Source organism: Sesamum indicum, linkage group LG7 (assembly GCF_000512975.1).
Source record: "Sesamum indicum cultivar Zhongzhi No. 13 linkage group LG7, S_indicum_v1.0, whole genome shotgun sequence".
Lineage (NCBI taxonomy): Eukaryota > Viridiplantae > Streptophyta > Magnoliopsida > Lamiales > Pedaliaceae > Sesamum > Sesamum indicum.
The window spans coordinates 2,904,970-2,927,305 of NC_026151.1; the positions used below are offsets into that span (position 1 = coordinate 2,904,970).

General features: G+C 33.5%; 4 protein-coding genes across 13 annotated transcripts; 2 read left to right on the plus strand and 2 right to left on the minus strand.

Moving 5' to 3' along the window:
* On the plus strand, positions 1,896 to 5,176 carry LOC105166035 (hexokinase-2, chloroplastic). The gene is made up of 9 exons (XM_011085234.2): positions 1,896 to 2,307; positions 2,705 to 2,855; positions 2,937 to 3,119; positions 3,595 to 3,669; positions 3,782 to 3,937; positions 4,023 to 4,118; positions 4,219 to 4,349; positions 4,447 to 4,528; positions 4,662 to 5,176. Exons 1-9 carry the CDS (start codon positions 2,030 to 2,032, stop codon positions 4,992 to 4,994), a joined length of 1,485 nt encoding a protein of 494 aa, XP_011083536.1. The 5' UTR covers positions 1,896 to 2,029; the 3' UTR covers positions 4,995 to 5,176.
* Positions 6,759 to 9,602, plus strand: LOC105166036 (AP-2 complex subunit sigma). The gene is made up of 6 exons (XM_011085235.2): positions 6,759 to 6,911; positions 7,023 to 7,121; positions 7,236 to 7,286; positions 7,976 to 8,149; positions 8,956 to 9,015; positions 9,273 to 9,602. The coding sequence occupies exons 1-6, from the start codon at positions 6,909 to 6,911 to the stop codon at positions 9,312 to 9,314; spliced, it is 429 nt and encodes a 142-aa protein (XP_011083537.1). The 5' UTR covers positions 6,759 to 6,908; the 3' UTR covers positions 9,315 to 9,602.
* LOC105166037 lies at positions 9,886 to 15,301 on the minus strand. Of its 10 annotated transcripts, none has more exons than XM_011085244.2 (15): positions 15,166 to 15,301; positions 15,000 to 15,032; positions 14,077 to 14,155; positions 13,630 to 13,799; positions 13,482 to 13,539; positions 12,603 to 12,727; positions 12,321 to 12,489; positions 12,014 to 12,230; positions 11,870 to 11,930; positions 11,733 to 11,787; positions 11,561 to 11,597; positions 11,387 to 11,462; positions 10,961 to 11,293; positions 10,682 to 10,894; positions 9,886 to 10,435 (listed from the first exon to the last, which is right to left on the minus strand). In XM_011085244.2, exons 4-15 carry the CDS (start codon positions 13,708 to 13,710, stop codon positions 10,028 to 10,030), a joined length of 1,833 nt encoding a protein of 610 aa, XP_011083546.1. In that variant the 5' UTR covers positions 13,711 to 13,799; positions 14,077 to 14,155; positions 15,000 to 15,032; positions 15,166 to 15,301; the 3' UTR covers positions 9,886 to 10,027. The 10 variants fall into 10 exon arrangements, with proteins under 10 accessions (XP_011083546.1, XP_020551071.1, XP_011083542.1 ...); XM_020695412.1 differs by having other exon boundaries at positions 14,077 to 14,260; XM_011085240.2 differs by having other exon boundaries at positions 14,077 to 14,291.
* Positions 19,365 to 21,605, minus strand: LOC105166039 (snakin-2-like). Its single transcript, XM_011085248.2, has 3 exons — positions 21,306 to 21,605; positions 20,701 to 20,752; positions 19,365 to 19,887 (listed from the first exon to the last, which is right to left on the minus strand). Exons 1-3 carry the CDS (start codon positions 21,381 to 21,383, stop codon positions 19,706 to 19,708), a joined length of 312 nt encoding a protein of 103 aa, XP_011083550.1. The 5' UTR covers positions 21,384 to 21,605; the 3' UTR covers positions 19,365 to 19,705.

The following is a 22,336-nucleotide window of genomic DNA, read 5'->3' on the forward strand; positions in this document are numbered from 1 at the left end:
TGAAAGGTGATTTGCGTAATCAACACGATCAAATAACTCAAAATGGGTGATCCTACAAGCATCGTTGGACTTTATGAGTAATAAATGCTCCATTCATTATGTGTCTTGGGGGACAACCCAATGGTTTGAGCTCAATAGTTTTTATTGAAAATTTTGTGTTTGAATCAGGGTGTACGTGAATATATTGAGTACGGGGGTTAAAAAAAAAAAAGTACTCCCCAATTAATTTATTCTTTAAGTTGTTTAAAAAAAATCATCTGTGTTTAAGCTGGGCCCAACTTCTGTGGAGTCCAATACTAATATCCAAATCCAATGTGGCTGGGCCCTAATATTGGGCTAACCAGCCCAAAATTATCCAAAATTGTGTCGGATTCCAATCGAGTTGAATGCATCGTTATTCAAGTTTATTTGAATTATTAAATAACTAGTGAAATTACATTTGAATTTAATTTGGTTATAAATTTAATTGAGTTCAAACGAATTTTAATTACATTAAACACGAGTTGAGCTTAAGTAATTCAATATTTTTTAATATAATTCTTTTTATTACTTTTGTACTAATTAAACCGAGCTTAAAAGCTTAATGAATAAATTTTTTTGTTTAGATTTGGTAGGTTAAGTTTAATATATCGAATTCAAATGAGCTTTAACGAATCGATTTCAATTAAGTATCAATTAATTTGATTTTAGGATAATTACACTAATGAATTCTTCTTCCGTCTAACAAATAAGTTTATTCGTTAGTCAAAATTTATTGAATTTGACGATATTAACAAAAGACCGGATAATTTGGTTGATTTGTTATTGATTTATTACAAGTTAAATAAGTATTTTTATAATTAAATTATTCTTATACATTTTCACATGTAAATGCATATGAGAATGTATATGTTCACAACTATAAAGGTAGTTTAGTAACAAAAAAATTGTTTGATCTACAATAAGTCATCAATAAGCCAAATGAGGGGAAGTATTGATTGCCATTAATTTTTTGTTAATATAAAAAAATCTCAATAAATTTTGGCTAATAAAAAAAATTATTTATTAGGCAAAAATAAATCTTACAAGTATTAAATGTAATTTTGTGAGAATAATTATCTCTTTAATTTATTTTTTAGCCCCCCCTCCTATTATATCTCAACTGTCAGCCAATACGTGTTCCCCGACAACTGCTGACTCAAATCACCGATACTGCCGAAACACACAACAATATATTGCGCCTACATCGTCTTCTCCGCCCCCAACCTGTCTGCACCTACCTACATTCTTGTTCCCACCATTTTTCTTTTAATTTTTTTTATGAATATTTCGTGATTACCCAGCTAAAACCAATTTTACGTTATTTATTTTAATGAATACAAAAATAGCTGAGTTAAACAATTTTCTAATAAAACTAAAATCTTTAATTATGAGAAATTAACTGCCACAAAATATTTATTTTCCTAAATTTCTTTGAAATTCTGCTCAATGTAATCGCGTCAATGCATTAGATATTTTTCACTATTCGTAACAATTAGACTTACGTCGTGCTATGATAAATAAGAAAAAAAATATATATTAACATTTAAATTGTGCACACTCATAAAATATTTTTATTAATAAAAAGTTCCACGCACAACAAAGTTAAAAATTAAAAAAAAATATTTATAAAGTAAATTCTAATTTAAATTGGATTTGTTCAAATCTAAAAGTGTAATAATTTTTTTGTGCGATTGATATACAATTTAAAAAAAATAATTGATCTGGTTCGATCATATAGCAATTATGATATATTTGCTCTATGATTAATTTGGTCCGATTAAATTTGATTTGAGTAATAAATTTTTATTTATAAGTAAGTTTTCAATATTTTCTCAAGGATTCTAACTAACTGTTACAAACTGTCCGATCATCAGCCATAAAGAGTGTGTGGGTCTTAAACCCCATAAAGCTTCACATTCTTCACTATAGAGCCATTATTCATCCAACTTCTTCTGCTTTTTCCCTCTTGTTCAGTTCCAGCCCACACATTTCTTGATCTCACCCGACAATGTCGGTCGCCGTCACCCCACCAGCCCTCCGATCATTCCACTCCGGCCGATCAGCTGGATGGCCGCCGCGGCCTAGAGTTGTGATGAGCGTCCGATCATCCAACACGGTCTCAGCAGCTCCGATTCTCATTAAGTTGCAGAGGGACTGCGCCACACCTTTGCCCGTTTTGCGCCACGTCGCGGATGCCATGGCCGCTGACATGCGGGCTGGGCTGGAGGTGGATGGTGGCAGTGATCTCAAGATGATTCTTAGCTACGTTGATGCACTGCCGACGGGGTATGCATTTTTCGACGTTCATTTTGAGTTTTCAATTTTTTTTTTCTTTTTACAGTAGAGTTTTAAATTTACATCTGACTTCATGATCTTAGTAGTTCAACTTCTTCTCTACTTCAGACTGAGATGAAAAGTGGGCAAAATCTGTTTTTTTTTTGTTTTAATAAGTAGGGTTCATCGTATTATTTTCTACGTTCAAATATCAAAGACTGATTAACTTGGATAATATTCAATCCGAGGTGGCCAATGCAATTCTTTGACAGATAAAATTGTGTAAGAACTAAGTTAGTTTTTACTTGATTGCTGACTGAGATTTTATGCATAATTTGATCTTTCTGAAATAGATTATGATTGGAAGTTGCAACGATGTTGATGTGTTTAGTTCTTATGTCTTTGTAAGGAATGAAAAGGGATTATTCTATGCTTTGGATCTTGGTGGTACAAATTTCCGAGTGCTGAGAGTGCAGTTAGGAGGAAAGGATGAACGTGTGGTCGAGACAGAATTTGAGCAAGTTTCTATCCCTCAGGAATTAATGTTTGGGACCTCTGAGGTAGGTTTGAGAAGATCCTGGCTAATAGTCTCTGTACTTATGAAACTGACCTTTTGATTTGTATATTGTTGTGCTATTTAGGAGCTCTTCGATTTCATTGCTTCTGGGCTGGAAAAATTTGCTCAAAAAGAAGCCGGAAATTTTTGTCTACCCAAGGGAAGGACGAGGGAGTTAGGATTTACTTTTTCTTTTCCAGTGAAGCAGACATCAATTGACTCAGGCATCCTCATCAAGTGGACTAAGGGATTTGCAGTCTCTGGAACTGTTAGTATTTCATTATTCGGCCACACAAATTTAAATTTTTGACCTCGTTGTTATGTCATTCTGGGCAGCTAGTTGTACAGGCGGAAGGTTTTTATATCTGGATTTGGCTTATAAGAGTTGTAGGTGTTGCATAACTTGTGAATTAAGATGGAGTATATCATGATCATGCTTAGACGGCCATTCTTTTGGCACGTTGTTAGGTTGAAGAATTTATGCTACTAATCTGTGCTTCAAACTCTGTCTCAGATAGTGAATAGGTTAAAAGTTTTACCTTTCTCCTTGGGATCAATCGTGATTCACATGGAGTACTATCAAAAAGCAAATTGATGGATGTTACCTATGCCGGCAAACGAAGATATATTATCATGATTTCATATTCCCACTTTTGATTCTTAGCAAAATCTAGCATTTTCAGAGCTAAAATATTCTAGAGAAATTTTCGTTTCACCATTTACTTTTATTGAACTCTTTTCAGGCAGGAAAAGACGTAGTTGCTTGCTTGAATGAAGCTATGAAGAGGCAGGGGCTAAACATGCGGGTGTCTGCCCTGGTACATTCTCATCCATTAAGACATCATCCTCAGATTTATTGTGGACCTAGGATGGCCCAGGTCCTTCCTCACTACTTGTGTATTTTTTGCAAATTTTGTGTTATTAAGCTAGGTCAATGATACTGTCGGAACATTAGCTGGTGCTAGATACTGGGACGATGATGTGATGGTTGCTGTCATTCTAGGAACTGGAACCAATGCTTGCTATGTGGAACGCATCGATGCCATCCCTAAGCTGCACGGCCCAAATTCAAAATCTGGAAGAACGGTATATGCAGCATTTGAAATTCTTTGTGCTGAAATTTCATGATTACTTAATAGGAGTTATCATTTAACATAGAAGTTAACCATAGATTGTAAACACCGAGTGGGGAGCATTCTCAAATGGCCTTCCCTTGACTGAGTTTGACATAGAAATGGATGCTGAGAGTATTAACCCCGGCGAACAGGTAACTTTCTCTTTCCAGCTAGCAGTTTTCTTATATGTACGGCTGTTTTCACTTTTATAAGTGAACTTAACTTTAAAATGACCGTATACAATGAAAACAGATATTTGAGAAAACAATATCTGGCATGTATCTCGGTGAAATTGTGAGAAGAGTGTTGCTCAAAATGGCTGAAGATGCTAGATTATTTGGTGACTGTGATCCAGAAAAGCTTCGAATGCCGTTTTCTCTCAGGTTCGATCCTCTTGTTCAACATTAAGATGATACATAGCAGACAGTAGGTAACAGACGAATACTCATACTTAATATACCCCTAAACTGTATTGTGTAGAACACCAGATATATGTGCCATGCAGCAAGACTCTTCCAAGGATTTTGAAGTAGTTGGGTCAATCCTCCACGATGTCACTGGGGTAAAGCAAATTACCCCTTATATTATTGCTAATTACAAGCACTTTGTGTTCGTTACATCACTAATACCTCACACTTGTTAAAAATGCCAACGATCACAGATGATCTTAAAAAATGTCTTTGACTTGATATCAGGTGAGTTCCGATTTGATCGCAAGGAAGATTGTAGTGGACGTTTGTGATACAATAGCAAAACGCGGCGGGCGGCTGGCAGGCGCAGGAATAGTTGGGATTCTCCAAAAGATGGAGGACGACTCAAGAGGCCTTGTTTTTGGTAAGAGGACGGTGGTGGCCATGGATGGCGGCTTGTACGAGCATTACCCACAGTACAGGAGTTACCTCCAAGATGCCGTCACAGAGCTTCTGGGACCGGAGATATCGAAGAATATAGTTATAGAACACTCAAAGGATGGCTCTGGCATTGGAGCTGCTCTCTTGGCTGCTACAAACTCTATGTATCAACATTGATTTCTTGAACTTGAGCTTTGAACTCATTGCCCACCATTTGTTGTTGCATGAGCATTTTTATGTGTAGAAGAGATAGTTTTTGCAATTTTGTAATGTTATTCTGGTTAGAAACAGGGCCGGGTGATTGAGAATAAAGTTTGTTAAGTTGTGATTTGAGGCATTGTTTTAGCGGATTAAATTTTTATTTTAAATCATATTGCATCTTTTATTTTCATTTAATATATAAACACAACTTTTACAATAATATCGCACATTAATGTTTTTGGTATATTCAAATTCCAACTCATAATATTTGTTCTTCAATTTTAATTTTTTGTTTTGTTTAAATGTTGGATTCTAAAATTATAAAGATCTCATTTGCGTGCTTTGATTATTTATAACATAGTCATAAACCATTTTGATTTTTTAAGCAAAATTACATTTTTAAATCTGTAACTTTAGATTATTAGTATCTTTCACCCCGTAACTTTTTGGTTTACATATTTAGTCTTTTTTTAACAAATGTGTTCCAGCATTTCACATATTTGGTCCCTTTTTAGCAGATTTACTCCTGCTTTTACAATTTTGATTCATCGTTAAATTTTTCAGCCAATCCATTTTTCAAGAATGCCACGTCAAAAAACACTTCATCTGCCACATAGGTTTTTATGGATTTTAGACCTGCAACGGAGAGGGATTTTTTTCCAAATTAAACCCTAGCTCCTTTAATTTTCTTCTTCCATATAAGAGGAAAAAAATTGCATGAAATTGTTGTGCCTCTTTTGGCAAGGGGGACAAAGGGATGAAAATCGCTCGTACGCAGACATAGTCAGGTTGATGATTGGACTAGTGCTCGGATTCGACCTCATTTTTTTCTTCTGATTGGTCCCCGAATAAATTCTGCATCATCTGATGCTGCTTCTCTTCTCCCACCATTTTTGTGCGTAGAATCTCAAGGTAGAAACTCAGGTATGGAATCTCTGTTGTTTGTGTGAATTGGGGGGTCTTATGTATTGAATTTGCAGAATACTAATCATAATAAAAAAACGGCTCAAAAAAGACAAATATTTTCCCGTTTTGTGATTTCACCCCTTGCTCAAATGGCTCAAAAAGAGGCACATATTTTGTCGTTGAAAATGAAGTTAAGTGTTGTAGTTGAAATGAAGGAGCTAGGGTATAATTTGGGGAAATTTCTTCCCATTGCTGGTTTAAAAGCCATAAAAAATTCTAGTTACGTGGCAGGTGAGGTGCTTTCGACGTTGCATTCTGGCCAAACGGACTGGCCTAAAAAATGGACCAAAATTGTAAAAGTAGGACTAAATCTGTAAAAAAATTGACCAAATCTGTGAAGTATAAGATTAAATCTGCCAAAAAAAAAGGATTAAATGTGTAATTGAAGAAAGTCACATGACAAAAAGTGCTAATAACTAAAATTATAGAACTAAAAATATAATTTTACCGATTTTTTATTTAGAGATAATTATATTTATACTCTTGATTTATGTACAAAATTATCTCTATTTTTTATGTAATTACATAAACTATGCATAACAACTAAAAATTAGAGATAATTTGTGCAAAGATATTAATATTTTTTAGAAATATATGTATAATTTTTTAAAAAATATAAAATAATATTAATGTTTCTTATCAATCCATATTATGGTAATTATAAGATCAAATGGTGAGGAAATTCTTGAAAGGATATCTAAAAAATAATTTATCTTCTTATTATAATTCACACAAATAAACACCCTAGTCTAATATTTTTAGAATATTTTGATAATTTAATCGCCTTATTATCGAGAACATTGAATCAATCTATTCAAAGCAAATTGTCAAAAGAGTATTAGTGAGACATAAATTTTTTGTTATATTCAAACATTTCTGCGGTTGCAACAGTCTGATCTTCCGTGCTCGCTCAATTTCTCCAATATGGTGAATCCTTCGCATCTGCTATTTCTAATTATTTGCCCAACTTCATTCTGAAATTTCTCTGCTTCGATTTTCCGCATTTACAAATTTGATATTTTCTCTTGAAATTTGTAGATCCGATTCATAATTCTACAGAACAGGCAAGGAAAAACTCGACTGGCAAAGTATTACATTCCTCTCGAGGAATCCGAGAAGCATAAGGTTGAGTACGAGGTAATTCGTTTTATGGGAGAAGATTTTCGAGTTCCTTTCCAATTCTGTTTCAATTTTCGAGGGCTTCAAGCTTATGTAATTTTTTAAAATTTTTAATCCACTTGATCATTGTAGGTTCATCGTCTGGTTGTGAATAGGGATCCCAAATTCACCAACTTTGTGGAGGTGAGCATTTTCACTGTCTTTGGATATCAAATTTTGCTTAACTGTGTGATCTCTGTACAGCCCTTCTTAATATGAATATAAATGATGAATATTTAAAGAATTTTATCGTTTTTTCATGGATTTCGGCAGTGATAATCAAAGCTGTAAAAGAAGAATCAAGTAAATTTTAACTGGGTGCAGTAGTATCCAATTAGGATTTTCAACAAAATTGAGAATTGCGATTTTGTTGTTAGTTGTTTAAGTTTTTGTACAAAATTGCAGCTATGGTAGTTATTGTGGTAAACCTATAGATGCTTGCATGCCATTTTCTGGTTCCTTCGAGTTAAATGAAATTCTTGATTTTGAGCTTGAGTAGAGAGTTCTTATTTCTAGCATGGGAGCAGGAGAGGTTAAAGAGTTTGGCTGCCTTGGGTTGCACTAAATTTTGTTTTAAGACGGTAGAAGTATGGCGAACAAAGATTGTGTAATTTGAGATGATGAGAAGTTGTCGTTTGTTTTTCTTGTGTCCAGCTACTTCACTAGGCATTTGTGGGTGCCTTCTTTGCCCTTCCGAAAGTAACCATAGTATTCGAACAGAGTTGACATATAGTTGTGTGTTTTAATTGATTTCAATGGCTTTCTATTTCAATAATTTCTTCAAATTGGCATCGTACCGACTCATGATGCATGGTCAACAATTTGTCTTGCAGTTCCGAAACCACAAGGTTATCTACAGGCGATATGCTGGGCTATTTTTCTCACTGTGTGTAGACATTACAGACAATGAATTAGCTTATTTGGAAAGCATTCACTTGTTTGTGGAGATACTGGATCATTTTTTCAGCAATGTATGCGAGCTAGATTTAGTATTTAATTTCCACAAGGTATGTTGTGCTTTTGCAGTTCCTGTTTCTACTGACTTGGGGTGTACACTATTCCAAGTGATTATTTGCACTTAAATGAGAATTTGCAACCCGAGATATGTAGTCAATTGATCTACCATTTTTCTTCTTAATCAAGCATCTCCTGCATAGTGGATGTGAAATATTGGGCTTTGCATTCAATGTTGCTTTCCTTTATTTGCTCACTTTTGTGATTCATGCACACTAGATTGCATCCTTCACTTTTCTCTATTTTCTTAAAAAGTTAGGACGCGCTAGGAGTAGGACCTGCCTTTGGCCTGGTTTCTGTATTGAATAATACTCTATATGAACCTTACAACTGTCGTAAAACTAACCAATAGTGTTAGGGTAACCCCAGAAGAGTTATTTGTCTCAATATAACAAGTTTGTACTTATGCTTTGAGTACTCCATCTTGGGAAGCCCTTTAGAAGTTGATATATTTCATTATTAAGTTGTTTCTTTTTTGCAATGCTTTTGATTGAGTCGGAATACAGTGAACACAGCTACTGTAGATTATAGTTTATGATGCCAATTGGTAGGTTTTACTTTGAAAGCTGCAAAACAAATGGATTTAGTTCAAATGGTTCGGGAGACTTAATTGTCAATGGATCCTTTCTACTTCTTTGTCTAAGAAGATTTGTCTCGTTGTCTCTCACCATTTTAGTGCTGGGTAGGCAGAGGAAGAGAATAATGTAACATCACTATGAAAATCCTTTTTCATGATATTGGTGAATGCGTGCTATTACATGTGCTGATACATATTTTTTTTTTCCTTGCTTTTCAAAAGGTATACCTGATTCTAGATGAGTTCATCCTTGCTGGGGAACTCCAAGAAACAAGTAAGAAGGTAAAACCTTTAATGACCTCCACTGTTGGTGAAAGTATTGATAGCTTTACCCACCAGGAAGTTAGTATACTGCTTATAGATAAAGCTATATTGTTTATCCTCCCATTTTCTACATTTTTAGTATGCGAGCATATTCCTTTTGCACCTTTCTCCATCATGTTGTTATTCATGAAACCTATAGATAGACGTTAAGTTCAATGAACATGAGATATTCATTTATTTTTGTTTATTTTCCTTCTCTTTATTTACTACCACAGGCAATCATAGAGAGAATGGGAGAGTTGGAAAAGCAGGAATAACGGTTCTCTTCAAGCAGCAACGTTGATGAGGTCAATCAAGCCACATTCTTTGCAACATTAGGAAATGAGAAGTCTTGTTTAAGATATTGGGAAATCATTTTCGTAAAGGTTTCTGTTTGCTGAATGTTCTTTGATTGGTTTGCTTATGGTTGCAATCGCAGAAATTCAGTTGATTTAGCATCGACATACTTTCCTATGGGAAAGAGAGAGATGTATGCATGATCTGATTATGTTGTGTTATTTGACTATGTAAAATATCAGTTTGTCATTACGAACAACTTCCAACAATCCCCATCCTTAAGTCATAAGCCAAGTTTAAGTCGCTGGGTATTCGTAAAACCAAGTTTACTTGAACTGCTTTTAAATATTTCTTTTATGAAATCCTCATTGTTATTGCAGGTAAAATCAATTCAAAATGAATATCTACCTTCAAATTATAGAAAATAACGTACATCTTGTTCCAGAGTGATTGATCATTCCTGTAAGTTTCACATCAGCTATTACCAAGCACCTATGCCAAATGCCAATTATTATTAAAGCTTCAAAAAGAAAGTGGAAAATAAGCCAGGAGTAAACAGCAGGATGCTACCAATTGCATCGGATACGACATTATAGAGCCTGGTAAGTGATGAGTGTATTCATACATAACTAAGGGGAAAAAATGAACTAATGATAGTTCCTTCTGAAGCACAATTAACCGTAACTTATCAATTTCAGAGGTTCTGGTTGCAGGGCAGTTGCAATTGCGGTATATTTTCAGGATAAATTGCAGTTCTGTTTCTCTCAAATCCCAAAGGGATGTGTAGATTATGTTGTCTCTTCACACTTGAAAGAGGCAAAGATGATGAATTGATAGCCATAAGCTGCTGCTGTTGCTGAGGTGAGAGTTGCTGATACTTCGAGCCCAGAGCAGCATGCAAGTGTGGAAACAGAGCGTGAGCATAGTTGAGCATGGAAGACGAATCTCTTCCTACATTTTTCCAGTCTGGTAAATGTGGGGAACCAACTTTACCACTATTATATTGAGTTGCCCATTTCTGCTGCTGTGACTCCTGCTGCTGTCCCGTTCCGCCTGCAAAACTGCTGTTAACTGTGCTGCTAAGATACTGAGGAAGCTGTACCTGTGAATTAATCAAGCACAAAGTTGGTTGTTGTAATGATACATAACATGTAAAGATAAGGAGACCTCAAAACACCCGTAGTGTCAAATATCATTAATTATGCTATGAATTAGGAGCTAAAATACTTGTCAGTTTGGTTAACAAAAATGTAACGTTATAATGTTTTCAAGAAAATATTCGAGCAGGATTATTCCAGACTGTTCCAGAGAACTATAAAGACAACTGATAGGGAGTGCCAGCAAGCACCTGTTGCCCTGCTAGAGCTGAATTATGACCATGGAAAGTAGAGGAGGAATAACCATTCTGGGACAGTGAAAAAAGCATGGGCAAATGATTTTGCGGCTGCATATATGACACATGAAATTGTTTAGGCGCTTCATGACCATGTCCTGCCCTATTCATGCAGTCACTTGCATCCAAACCACCAACTCCGGTACCCAAAGATAAGAAATTGTAGCCCTGCAAGACTTTTGTGTTTAGATAAATCAACAACTATAATTCAGATGGTGCTGGGAATGAACTCACCTGTTTTGCAGAAGAGGTCTCAGAAGCCAGTGGTTGATTTTGAAGGGGCCTTTTATGCAAAAGAATATCATTTTGGATTTCAGCTGAATCCTTCTCGGCAGTAGAACAAGTAGCGCCATTAAAAGGCATACCACTGTTCATCCCCGTCATTTGGTTGTGGGTACTCACTGGAGGCCGTAGCTCTGCCCCTCCACAAGTTGTTAGTCGAGTAGGCTTTTCCAGTAACCCTTCTTTTCTCTCTGATACTTGCAAGACCTTAATAAGGCGACTTATGTGGACGTGTACTGAACATCTTTTCCATGTCCTCTTGGATCCAGCAGCAGCTTGAGTACACTGAATCATCAGAAAGCAAAGAAAGATCCCGATAAGATTGGGAAGTTCATTTAGATGATATTTCCATTGTAATCTTGGAACAGTACAGCATACCTTTTCAGCAGTAATACTGTTCTCAGTTACACAAAGCTGAGAGGCATCATTTGTGTTCTCAAACCAGGCAGAAATTCTGTGAGTGGATGATCTTAAATCAATGAGTTCATGAGAAGCATAATATCTATTTGCAAAACAAGAAACTGAGGTATGCTTTAGGATAGAATTTATTACCTAATGCGGGATCCCTGTGTTCCAGAGCTCAGAGCTCCTGTTGCAGAAATTTAAAAAATCAAAGCTCATCAATTCTCATAAGTATTACCAAAATATGATACCATACATGAAAAAAGCCACTTCCAAAACCTAATCATGCCGGTAAATGAATACCATCCAATTGAAAACTTACCATTATTTTTGTCATCCATGGGATAGCAATGCTTGCCATTTTGAGAAGCTGTAACCTGAAAAACATCCAAAACACCATTTTAGATACAGTATTTATTAAGAAGACACAATCTAAACTACAAAATTCTTGAAGCATACTTGGTCTGGGGCAATTGCTCGTTCACCACTCGGGTTCATGTCCAGAGTTGATACCATTGGTCTGCCATATGATCAATAACAGGCTAGGATTAAGAGGCAAAGAGATATAAATGTTGAGGGTAGCAGAAGGAACTTGAAATGCACCTTCGATCCAGACTTAAATCAGATTGAACTCCAGAACTGCTAGCTATGACAGGCTGCTTGTTAGAGGGCAACTGATGCTGTTGAGCATCACCTGAAAACTGGAATCTGAGAACTTGTGAGGTTGAATCGATTACATCTGGAGAATGTGAAGCAGCTTCAAGAGTGACTTTTGAGCTGATTTTATGAGACTCCTCTTGTAGTGCCTGAATGCCAGTATCTGTTCACCGTGGCATTTAGAATGGTAGAGCACATAAGCAAGTAAATGAAGACATGAGAGGAAACATGAAAACTAAATAATAAAGCAAACCTGCAACTGCACTCGAGCTCCCCCCTTCAGGTATAGCTGGAGATTTTATTTCTGGTGGTTCATCCTGCAACTCTGGCATATTATCCTTCTTTGCATCAGAGAACATGCCCGCCAAAGCATATAACGTTTCAGCCACTTCTTCCTCATCCTTGGTGATATGTCCTTGCTTCTGCAAAGTTATTCCGCTCATCACATGAAGGATTCTAAGTTGATTTCTCAATCATGGATTGTTTGTAGATTGATAAAGTATAGCTTAAAGTTTCAGAAACAGCATCTTATAACCATATTCGTTTTCGATTTCTTCACGCCATCCTTTCTAGATCTTTCAACTCCATTAGACACGTTATACTGCTTCTTTGAAATTGGCAAAGGTGGTATAACAGATTCGCATCCCCGCTTCCTGATGGCTGCAACATAAAAACCAGAACAAATATAAAGGGTTTATACAAAACTCAAGTGTTTTTAATTGAACACTGTTACTATGTGACAGAAAGCTATTATTCAATTAGATAACTGATGTTCTCTGGTCGGGAAAAGAAGTTAAATTGCATTTTAAGCTTATGCAACCAATTGCTGGTAATTTATTGTTCATGCTTTAATTCTATAGAAAGAACTAAATAACACAGAATCTTTCAACTGTTCAAAAGGAAAGAGAAGCGAAGGAAGACCACCAAGCAGAAAGAGATCCACTCGAAATGTCTAAATCAGTGTATAATTTAAAAATACACATAAAAATACATACTTATATTAAGATTCCCTCCATATTCATTCATTTTCTGTTGATAATCTAAACATTTGTCTTCCTCAGACAAGAAGAAAATGATCGTCATGTCGAAAGAGTCAAATTTACACCACGGTGAAAAAGTTTTCACCTTCGCTCGTTCCAGAGTACATGCTTCACTATCTCAGAAAAAGTAAAAAGCAGAATCTTCCATTGCCAACAAGAAAAGCTAAAAAAAGAAAAAGGGAAACCAAAAATTGAAACTTCAAAGCACACCAGCAAGCATAGTATAAAGACAGGAAACTTCTCGGATGACCCACCATTGCTGAACCTAATTGAACCAGTGGGCTCCCACTAATCTTCCCAAAAACACAAACAACCATCCCAATTGACAAGAACTAAACAGTCATCATAGCAAATCATCATATGTAAATGCACACCAGATCGCAGCTTCCTTGGAACAGAGGCATGGTCAACTGCACCACAGCCTTCCAGAAGCTGCACGAATAAAAATTAATATTATATACATAAATGTAACAAAAATTCTAAAATCATACTTTAATCCATAAGCTTATAACAAGTCTTTACCGTCCTGGGTAACTTGTACTTCTTGCCATTACTCGTACTGGGCTGAGATTCATCTTCACCGCCAAATCCAACAGAACCCATTTCACACACTTCTCCACTCAGAATTCAACTGAACAGCAGCAGGGCAGAATTTTCTCTCTTGCAGTCTAAACCTCCAGAACTGAATACTTCTATTAACAAGAGGAGATAACTTCAATAGGAAAAAGATAACACGAAAAACAAAAGAAGGAAAGAGATAAAAAAGAAGAATATAATGCGACACGTAGCTTACAAAAACTCAGTATTGTAGACACCAAAAACATGGCACCAAACAAGAATATCACGCAGATAAAGACAAGAACCCCAGCAATGTCCTTTTGTAATTTAGTACCGTAAATTAAACCAGAAATCGAGGATCTTTCGGTAATTTAATCGTCAGACATACAGATGCGAATTTGATGATCTTACCAAGAAATGCTTATTGCAACCGACTGGACAATAATAATCTTCTACATGCAGGCTTTCAGTTCTTCAGTGTTGTCCTTATCTTCACAAAAGTTATAAAGAAAGACAATGAAACATGGGATTCACTCCAAAGCTGCCTCGAAGGCCCAAACTTGATTCAGTCCCAACTCGATGAACGGGTTCAGATCTTCAAAAATCAGAGTAAACTTTCGGGTTTTCTAGAAAAAAATGCTCAGCAGAATGAGAAAACCAGAAAAGAAAGAAGATTGCAGAGTTGCATTTCTTGCTTGGTTTATTGAGTTTCTTCAATCATTGCTGAAAAAGAATCTTTTCTTCTTTATTTTCACTGCAATGAGAAGGAGAATATTGGAAACTGATGAGAGAAGAGAAGGCAAGTTTGTTGGGAAAAGATGGGGAGAAAAGAAAAGTGATGCTGTCCTTTTTATCTGGGGGGATGTTCAAGGAATCAGGTTCTCTTCACGCAATAAAAGGACTCATTTACTGACTCTCTCGCACTCTCACACTTTACTTTCTCTTTCACACACACACACACACAGAGGTATGGAAATTCAAAGACTTGGAAGAAATACGGGAAATTAAACAGAGAGTAAGAAAAAAAGGTAACACCATCAGTATTAGAAATTCTTGAAATTGATGAAGATCTCAATCATAACACCAGAAAGGGGAAAAAAAAAAAAAAGAAATTATCTTCTCCTCTTCGATATGCATTAATAACAACTTCGATTCAAAAATACCCATTACTCCAATATCTGAAAGAAACGGAAATTTTATAACATCTGGGCTTCAGTAAAGCACCAGAGAAAAGAAGCGAAGAACTTAAAAGAAACCATTCAATGACAATAAAAACTGCAAAAACCGAAAGAAAGAAGAGAGCCCAGATAAAAAAAATTCCTTTTTCAAGATACCTTTCTTTCCACTTTAGCTCGGAGAATCCGACTCTGTGAGAGAGAAGAGACAGATTACAGAAGAAAAATGCTGAAATTGATGAATCAACAATGCAATGATGAAGACACAGTCTTCCAATTCAAACTCTTTGCAGGAAAGAACTCAGAATCAGCTTCATAAGAGTACCTGACTCTGAAAACTCACACTCAGAGTGTTTATTGTGAGTCCCCTCACTCGTCCCTCAACAGACGGGGAAACGAAACAACCGATTGCATTTCTGAACATAAATCGCGATCAAATAACGATTGTAATTTATAACTGTCCAAGTCAATGACGTCATTCCAGACCCGACGGGTCGGCTACTATTAACCGGATCCTCAGACCCGTGAAAGAGTAGGACGTGTCAGCCACGTAAGCGAATGTCAATTCACACGTGTGTTCATGCAAATCCGGCCGACACCGACGGTCGCCATTCGATGTGTATGTATATTGTATACCTGCTTGAGAACTTGGCGAGGAAATGAAATAATCGGCGATTTTAGGGAGGGGGACAGCGACGGTGTACTCGGCTTGCAGTGTAATGATATTTCAGTTATTACATTCTGCAGGTTGGCGTGAGGGTCATGCGCGCTGCGTGTCGCCGATTCTGATTTCAGTTGTGCCAACTCAAATGACTATTCTAACCTCCCAATCAATTAGATCATGCAAGTAATGATAATTAATGAATTGTTCCACAAACAAAAAATAAAATATTCAAATATATCACTCACAAATAAAATTATTCACACTCTAACTCAATATTCAAATCCCAGAAAAAAATTCGAGATCATAGTTCAATCCCCATCGGATGTATGGGTGTTTGTTTCGTTAATATAATTTATTTATTTTTAGTTATTTGTTGAAATACTGCAATCTATTTATTAATTTTAATTATATTAATATATTAATTGAATCGACATATTATTTTAAAAATTCTTCCCATTATTCGTGTTTAAGTCCAATTCTCACCTCTAGATTGGACCACCAATTTTGGAGGTTGATGGAGATGGAGCAGAACTTAAGACGATGAGGACAAGTTTAAGTTCCTACCCTACTAGAGAGATAGGACGCTTCGAGATGTGAGATAGAGCCAATCCAACTTTAAATTTTAAGGATAATTACACCCTTTGTTTTTTTTTTTATGAGATTTGGTATAATTACACTTAAATTTTTATGGTTTAAAAAACTATATCTAATACCTCTAAGGTTTGCCGTCTAGGAAATAAGTTCACTCGTTAGTCAAAATTTAATGAACTTATTGATATTAATGACAAAGCTAAATATAAATTAATAATTATCCTTAATTGAGTTATACTGACTTATTGCAGGTCAAATAATTTTTTTTGAACTAAACTATCATTATAACGATAAATATATACCTCCTCACCAGCATTAACACCTGAAGACTTATGAGAATAATTTGATCATAAAAAAATTATTTTGACCTATTGTAAGTCAGTAATAAGTCAATCAGGGGTGAATATAGATTTTTTTATTAATATCAGCAAATTAGGTGAATTTTGACTGACAGAAAGACTTATTTGTTAAATGGAAGCAAACTTTAGATGTGCTAGATGTAATCTCTTAAACCACAGGGAACCTATGTGTAATTACACCAAACCTCAGGAGAGAAGAGTGTAATTATCCCTAAATTTTATTAAGAGTAAGTGATGTCGGTATAAGCTTTAATGAGACTTAGACAGTGTTTGGCTAAGCTTTTTTTAAAACATCTTATAAGCTCTTACGAGCTTATAAGATATGGATCTTATTTTAAAAATAAGCTCCCAAACCATTTGGATAAAATAAAATGGTAAAACTTATAAAATATTTTCATATTTGATAAAATGTTAGGATATTTGGCGTTATAAGATCTTTTATTTATAGAATGACAAAAAAGGACATGCTACTATTTGAATCAAATAAGTTGTTAATCCTTGACATATTTTGTATTTAAATATTTATGAAATACTTTCATAAATAGTTCACATTAATTTAACTCCAAATAAAAAAATAATAGATAATTTTTTTTTTAAAAAATAAAAATTATTACATAAATTTTTGCTAGTCGAATATTAACATATATATAATTGATATTTTCTTTATCAATAACTATTTCTAGTTGTATAATTTATAATATTTTAAATGTATATTTTCTCAGTAAATTTTTTATATTTAATTATAATAATTTATTATTAAATAATACACTATTTTCTCTTTTTCAAATTAAAAAAATTAAATAAAATGCTTTAAAATGAGATAGATAGAGAGAGCGTATGCGTGTATGTGAGAGGGAGGGGGAATTTATTAAAAAAATACCAAAAAAACAAAATTAGTAAAGTAGGATGATTGTGAATGTTTTAGAAAAGTAAGTGGCACCGCAGTCAGTAACCGCGGTGCCACATTTTTTATAAAAAAAAAAAAAAATTCTCTGTGTCACCGCAGTGGCTAACCGCGGTGGCACATTAAAAAATATTTTTTTAATAAAATCTATGTCATCGCGGTGACATAGAGAATTTTTTTTTTTTATAAAAATTGTGGCACCGGTGCCACTTAATTTTCTAAATTCTTCAAAATCACCCTATTTTACTAATTTTTCTTTTTTTGACATTTATTAAATAAATTCCCCGAGAGGGAGAGTATGCGGGGAATAAGGGTATTTTTGTTTAACGACAATTTAATCTTATAGAGCTTATAAGATGCTTTTAAAAAAGTCAAAAAATTTAATTTTTGTAAAAAAATTATAAGATTCCAAAATCATTTAAAAAAAATTACCAAATACTTTTTTAGAATTTATAAGCTCTCAAACATCTTATAAAATATTTTGGAAAACTTATAAATTTAGCCAAACACCATCGTACTTCCTTGTTATATCTAAAAGTGGTCTGATTATTAATTGCTGAGATAATTTTAAAAGAATATCCTAACTTCATAAATAATTTTCATCTAACCAATATTTTATATCTTAATTTGCATATTTGTTAACGTTAATATGCGTTAAAGAAAATCGTAATGGAAAAAAGGTAATTTAACCTTATGTGATATTATAAATGTGCAAATTATCTTTTTATGAATTTTTTTAGTAATTTACCCCTGTATTTTTTAAAATTAAGTATTTTACCATTCTAAATAGGGGGATAAATTGCTTTATTTTAAAAAATATAAAAAAATAAATTATTAATTTTTTTTAATAATTTAATAATTTACTCATTTATAATATAGCAGATGTTTAAATTATTTTAAACCCAAATCGCAATTGATATAAAGTGTTTTAACTTGGGGAGCAGCTGTGACTGAGCCTACATTTGGGCCTTTTCAGTTGGACAAAGCTGTACAACGGATCCGCACAGTTGTGGCAACTCAAAGCCCACACGCATGCTTAGTTTACGTATTAATTATCAATGTCAAATATATATAATTAATTAATAATATTATTACAATAAATTAAAAAATATTATTAGAATAAATTAATATTCATATTAGTAGGAATCAAATTTATAATTTTTTGTTATTATAGGATCATAATTTGGCCAAATAAATTTTACATTATTGGTGTAATTTGGTGATGCTAAGTGCGTTGATTTCATCCCATTTTGAATAAAAATAAGAAAAATTAACTAATATATAAATCCCATATCAAATAATATATACATTTAAATATAAAAAAATAATTGGATACACTAATTATTTCAAATCAAAGACTATAATTGCAGTCTTTTTTTTTCGAAATTTGATGTAATTACATAAAAATTCCATATAATATAAAAAATTATATCTAACATTTTTTAAATTTGCTTGCATCTAACAAATAAGTTCATCTGTTAATCAAAATTTACCAAATTTATTAATATTAACAAAAAAATTGGTTAAACATTCATGTCTATTTCAAATTGACTTATTACAGGTCCAATAATTTTTTTTACAATCAAATTATCCTTATACATCTTCACCCGTTAATACGTGTTAGAGCGATGTAAACTTAAGTGGTATTAAATATAATTTTTCAAAATATAAGTATTTACATGTAATTATATCAAATTTCAGAAAAAAAAAAATATAATCATCCCAAGATTGTATTCAAATGAACAAATAAATAACAGAGAATTATAATTATAGACAAACATTTAGAGCCCGTTTGGTTGTGTTTTCATTTTCATTTTCAGTTTCCAACAATTGAAAATGTGTAGAAATGCTTTATTGATTTTTGTGTGAAAATTGAGAATATGTTTGGATTAGTTGTTTCCAAATATCGGTATATAGGTGTGAGAATATTAAATATAAGTATATGTATTTTTGATGTGACAGAAAGACAACTATGACAAGCCCATGTAACCTATATAAATTTCAAATTGAGAATTAAAATAGAAATGCATTATCACTAAAAATGACTTGACCAAACAAATTTCCACCTACCTAAACAATAAAAAGTGAAAAAAATCTCATTGAAAACACAACCAAACAAACTTATATTTGTGAGACTCAAAGGTCCAAGTCTACTACTTAAGCAAGACATCCTCGATACATTCAACTTGTTATAATCAATGCATTCTTCCATAAACATTCTCACACATAAGAATTCTGTGAATCAACCTTGAAATTGGACATGACAAATACTCAATACCAGATGGAGTGCAATTATTAATACAAATACAGCACATATAGGGAAAATGAGGTTATTAGCTAGCAAGTTTCAGGGGCACTTTTTCCGGCCACCGTGAGTAGTCATGTTAGAATAGCAAGGGCAGACGTCAGCGTTGCCGGAGGTGCCTGGCGGCACGCAGTTGCACCTCGCGCAGCACGTCCCACAAGCCCGGAGGCACACGTTCTGCCTCGATGATTGTTGGCATCGTCGAGTACATTCCTTCCCGCAATCTGTGTATGAACATCATGTACATAAAGTATTTTTTAGGGGATAAATCAAATTATCTCCCTAAAATATTGAAAAAAGGCAAAAACTTGCTTTGAGAAAAAAAAGAGGGGTCAAAGAGCCTCTCCAATCTTTTAATAAAGAAGCATGTCAATACCTTTCGCTGGGTAGTGTAGTTTACTCATCCATTTTACGGTTGATTTTAGCTATTTAGTCTGTAACTGATCACTTTTATCCCTAATTACTAACAATTTGCACATATTTCCATAGAAAATACATAGAATCCATATAAGAAAACCTCCCAAAGAAGAGAGGGCGATATAAATAAAGAGAAAGTGATAATATTTTTCAACTTTTATATTTAGTAATTAGGGGTAAAAGTGACCACTTAGAAACCAAAATAGCTAAATCAATCGCAAAAATGGGCGAGTGAACTATATTACTCAACACAAAGGGTAATAATATGTCTCTTTATTAAAAGGTTGTAGAGGCTCTTTGCCTTTTTTTTTTTCAGGGTTTTTTTTGCTATTTTTTAATATTTTAGGGGGTAATTTGGATTTATCTCTTTTTCTATATATACCGATAACTTGAATTTTATATATGTGACGTGTATTTATAAATTGATTTGAAAGACTCTATTTCAAATTATTGTTTTATTTTTATTCTATATATATATATATATTCTACATACACAACCTATATAAATGAAGTAATCTATAAGATAAAATATCAATAATCAGACGTAGGGTGGCAGTACTTGTGATTAGATTAGTTAGATGCAAGTAATGTTAATATGTTGTTGATAATAATAAATTAACCTATTTTCATGTCAGCAAAAGAGTACTGTCCCATCCCATCGCTGTTGATGACCTGCAAAATAGAGAAAAAGCAAATATTTTTAAATAAATTACTTTATATTTTGAATTAAAAAATTTAAATTCATAACATTAAATTTATTGTGCTTGTATGAATAATTCTACCTTAAAAAAGACTTGAAACTGTTCAATTCTTATTTTAAGCAATATCGGGATACATTTTAAATCTCATAATGTATAGTTATTTGAAATTTTTTTTCTAAATCTACGTTCAGATACATATCTATTCGTCTGAATGGAGCCTTACTGGAGTTATATTTCTCAACTCCATAAAAACTAGAACAAAAAGAAAAGGAATAATGACATTTACATCCCCTAACCTATGGTTTGTTTGCACAAACCATCCTTGCCTTTTGCATAATTACAGAAATTATCCTGACAACAAAAAAGTAGGGTAGTTTGTGTACTGATGCTGATGTTTTGGAGGGTACATTTGTAATTATAAAAAAATAGGAATAATTTATGTAAACAGACTATAAATTACGATGTATAAATGTAATTATTCCAAAAGAAAAAAAAAAAAAAAAGAACCATAAAATTAAACCCACCTTTTCATGTGTTTGAGTAAGAGAGAGAAAGAGGAAGGCAGAGATGAGGCAAGCAGCAGAGGAGTTGGAGATTGGCATATCTGCAATTTAAAGAATTAGGTATTGAGTATGTGATAAAATGAAAGAGAAAAGGGTGGTATTTATACACCTTTTCTTTTCTTGATTTGTTAAGTTGTTGAAATTGTCCGAAAGTGCAGGCAATTGAGGATTCAAGTAGTCGGATTACGGACATCATCAGAATAGAAACAAAATTGTATAATCCAAATTTCATAACCAGGAACCACTTTCTCTACAGGAATTGTATTGGAGTTGTGTGAGTAGTCATACCATCACTTGATTTATATTAGAATAACTTTGGTATAATTATGAATATCTTCTCGTTATTCGAAAAATTATGAATATTTCTTTGATTTTGACGGTGGTCCGACAATTAGCCGAACTCATTACTCTCCATTAGGTTCCATCCATATTTTGTGATAAACTGATCAAAATGTCATCGTGGATTATAAATTATACTTTTACTTATTTAAAAAAAAAAGTATGAAACTTTTTAATAGATTAAGTGACAAGTTTTTTAAAATTATTCAAAATTTTCCATACGTTTCATCCAATTTGTTTACAAATTTTCAATTTTTATTTTTTTTAAGAAGAGAAAAGTTGTGGCAAGGGCAAGTTGATGTCAATAATTTCATCAAACATCCAGTGGTATTTCTAAACTTTTAAATAAAAAAAGATATTCGTAATTATATCAAACATCATAGAAGCTCATTGGATTTCTCTAATTACTCTGTGATTTAAGGTTGGGATTGGCCAAATTGGAGAACTACGATGTAATTAAATCACAAAATAAGTTCGTTTCCTTATTTTTTTTGGAATAATTACATTTATACCCCTTGATCTATGGCCCGTTTACACAAATTATCCATATCTTTTAGATAATTATATATACACCCATCAAAATATTATTATCACTTATACAAACCACCACTTATTTTTTTGAAAAATTAACATTAACATCATTACACAAACTA

What these genes read in the sequence shown, in the direction of transcription:
- LOC105166035 (XM_011085234.2), top strand. Translation starts at nt 2,030, where the DNA reads ATGTCGGTCGCCGTCACCCCACCAGCCCTCCGATCATTCCACTCCGGC. An exon ending in GATTTGCAGTCTCTGGAACT is followed by an intron (nt 3,120 to 3,594) that starts GTTAGTATTTCA and finishes AACTCTTTTCAG; the next exon opens with GCAGGAAAAGACGTAGTTGC. An exon ending in TCCTCCACGATGTCACTGGG is followed by an intron (nt 4,529 to 4,661) that starts GTAAAGCAAATT and finishes ACTTGATATCAG; the next exon opens with GTGAGTTCCGATTTGATCGC.
- LOC105166039 (XM_011085248.2), bottom strand. Translation starts at nt 21,383, where the DNA reads ATGCCAATCTCCAACTCCTCTGCTGCTTGCCTCATCTCTGCCTTCCTC. An exon ending in TTACTCAAACACATGAAAAG is followed by an intron (nt 20,753 to 21,305) that starts GTGGGTTTAATT and finishes TCTATTTTGCAG; the next exon opens with GTCATCAACAGCGATGGGAT. An exon ending in TTTTGCTGACATGAAAATAG is followed by an intron (nt 19,888 to 20,700) that starts GTTAATTTATTA and finishes GTTCATACACAG; the next exon opens with ATTGCGGGAAGGAATGTACT.
- LOC105166036 (XM_011085235.2), top strand. An exon ending in AATTCACCAACTTTGTGGAG is followed by an intron (nt 7,287 to 7,975) that starts GTGAGCATTTTC and finishes TTTGTCTTGCAG; the next exon opens with TTCCGAAACCACAAGGTTAT. An exon ending in TAGTATTTAATTTCCACAAG is followed by an intron (nt 8,150 to 8,955) that starts GTATGTTGTGCT and finishes GCTTTTCAAAAG; the next exon opens with GTATACCTGATTCTAGATGA.
- LOC105166037 (XM_011085246.2), bottom strand. Translation starts at nt 13,710, where the DNA reads ATGGGTTCTGTTGGATTTGGCGGTGAAGATGAATCTCAGCCCAGTACG. An exon ending in GATTTAAGTCTGGATCGAAG is followed by an intron (nt 11,931 to 12,013) that starts GTGCATTTCAAG and finishes ATCATATGGCAG; the next exon opens with ACCAATGGTATCAACTCTGG. An exon ending in GAGCAATTGCCCCAGACCAA is followed by an intron (nt 11,788 to 11,869) that starts GTATGCTTCAAG and finishes GATGTTTTTCAG; the next exon opens with GTTACAGCTTCTCAAAATGG.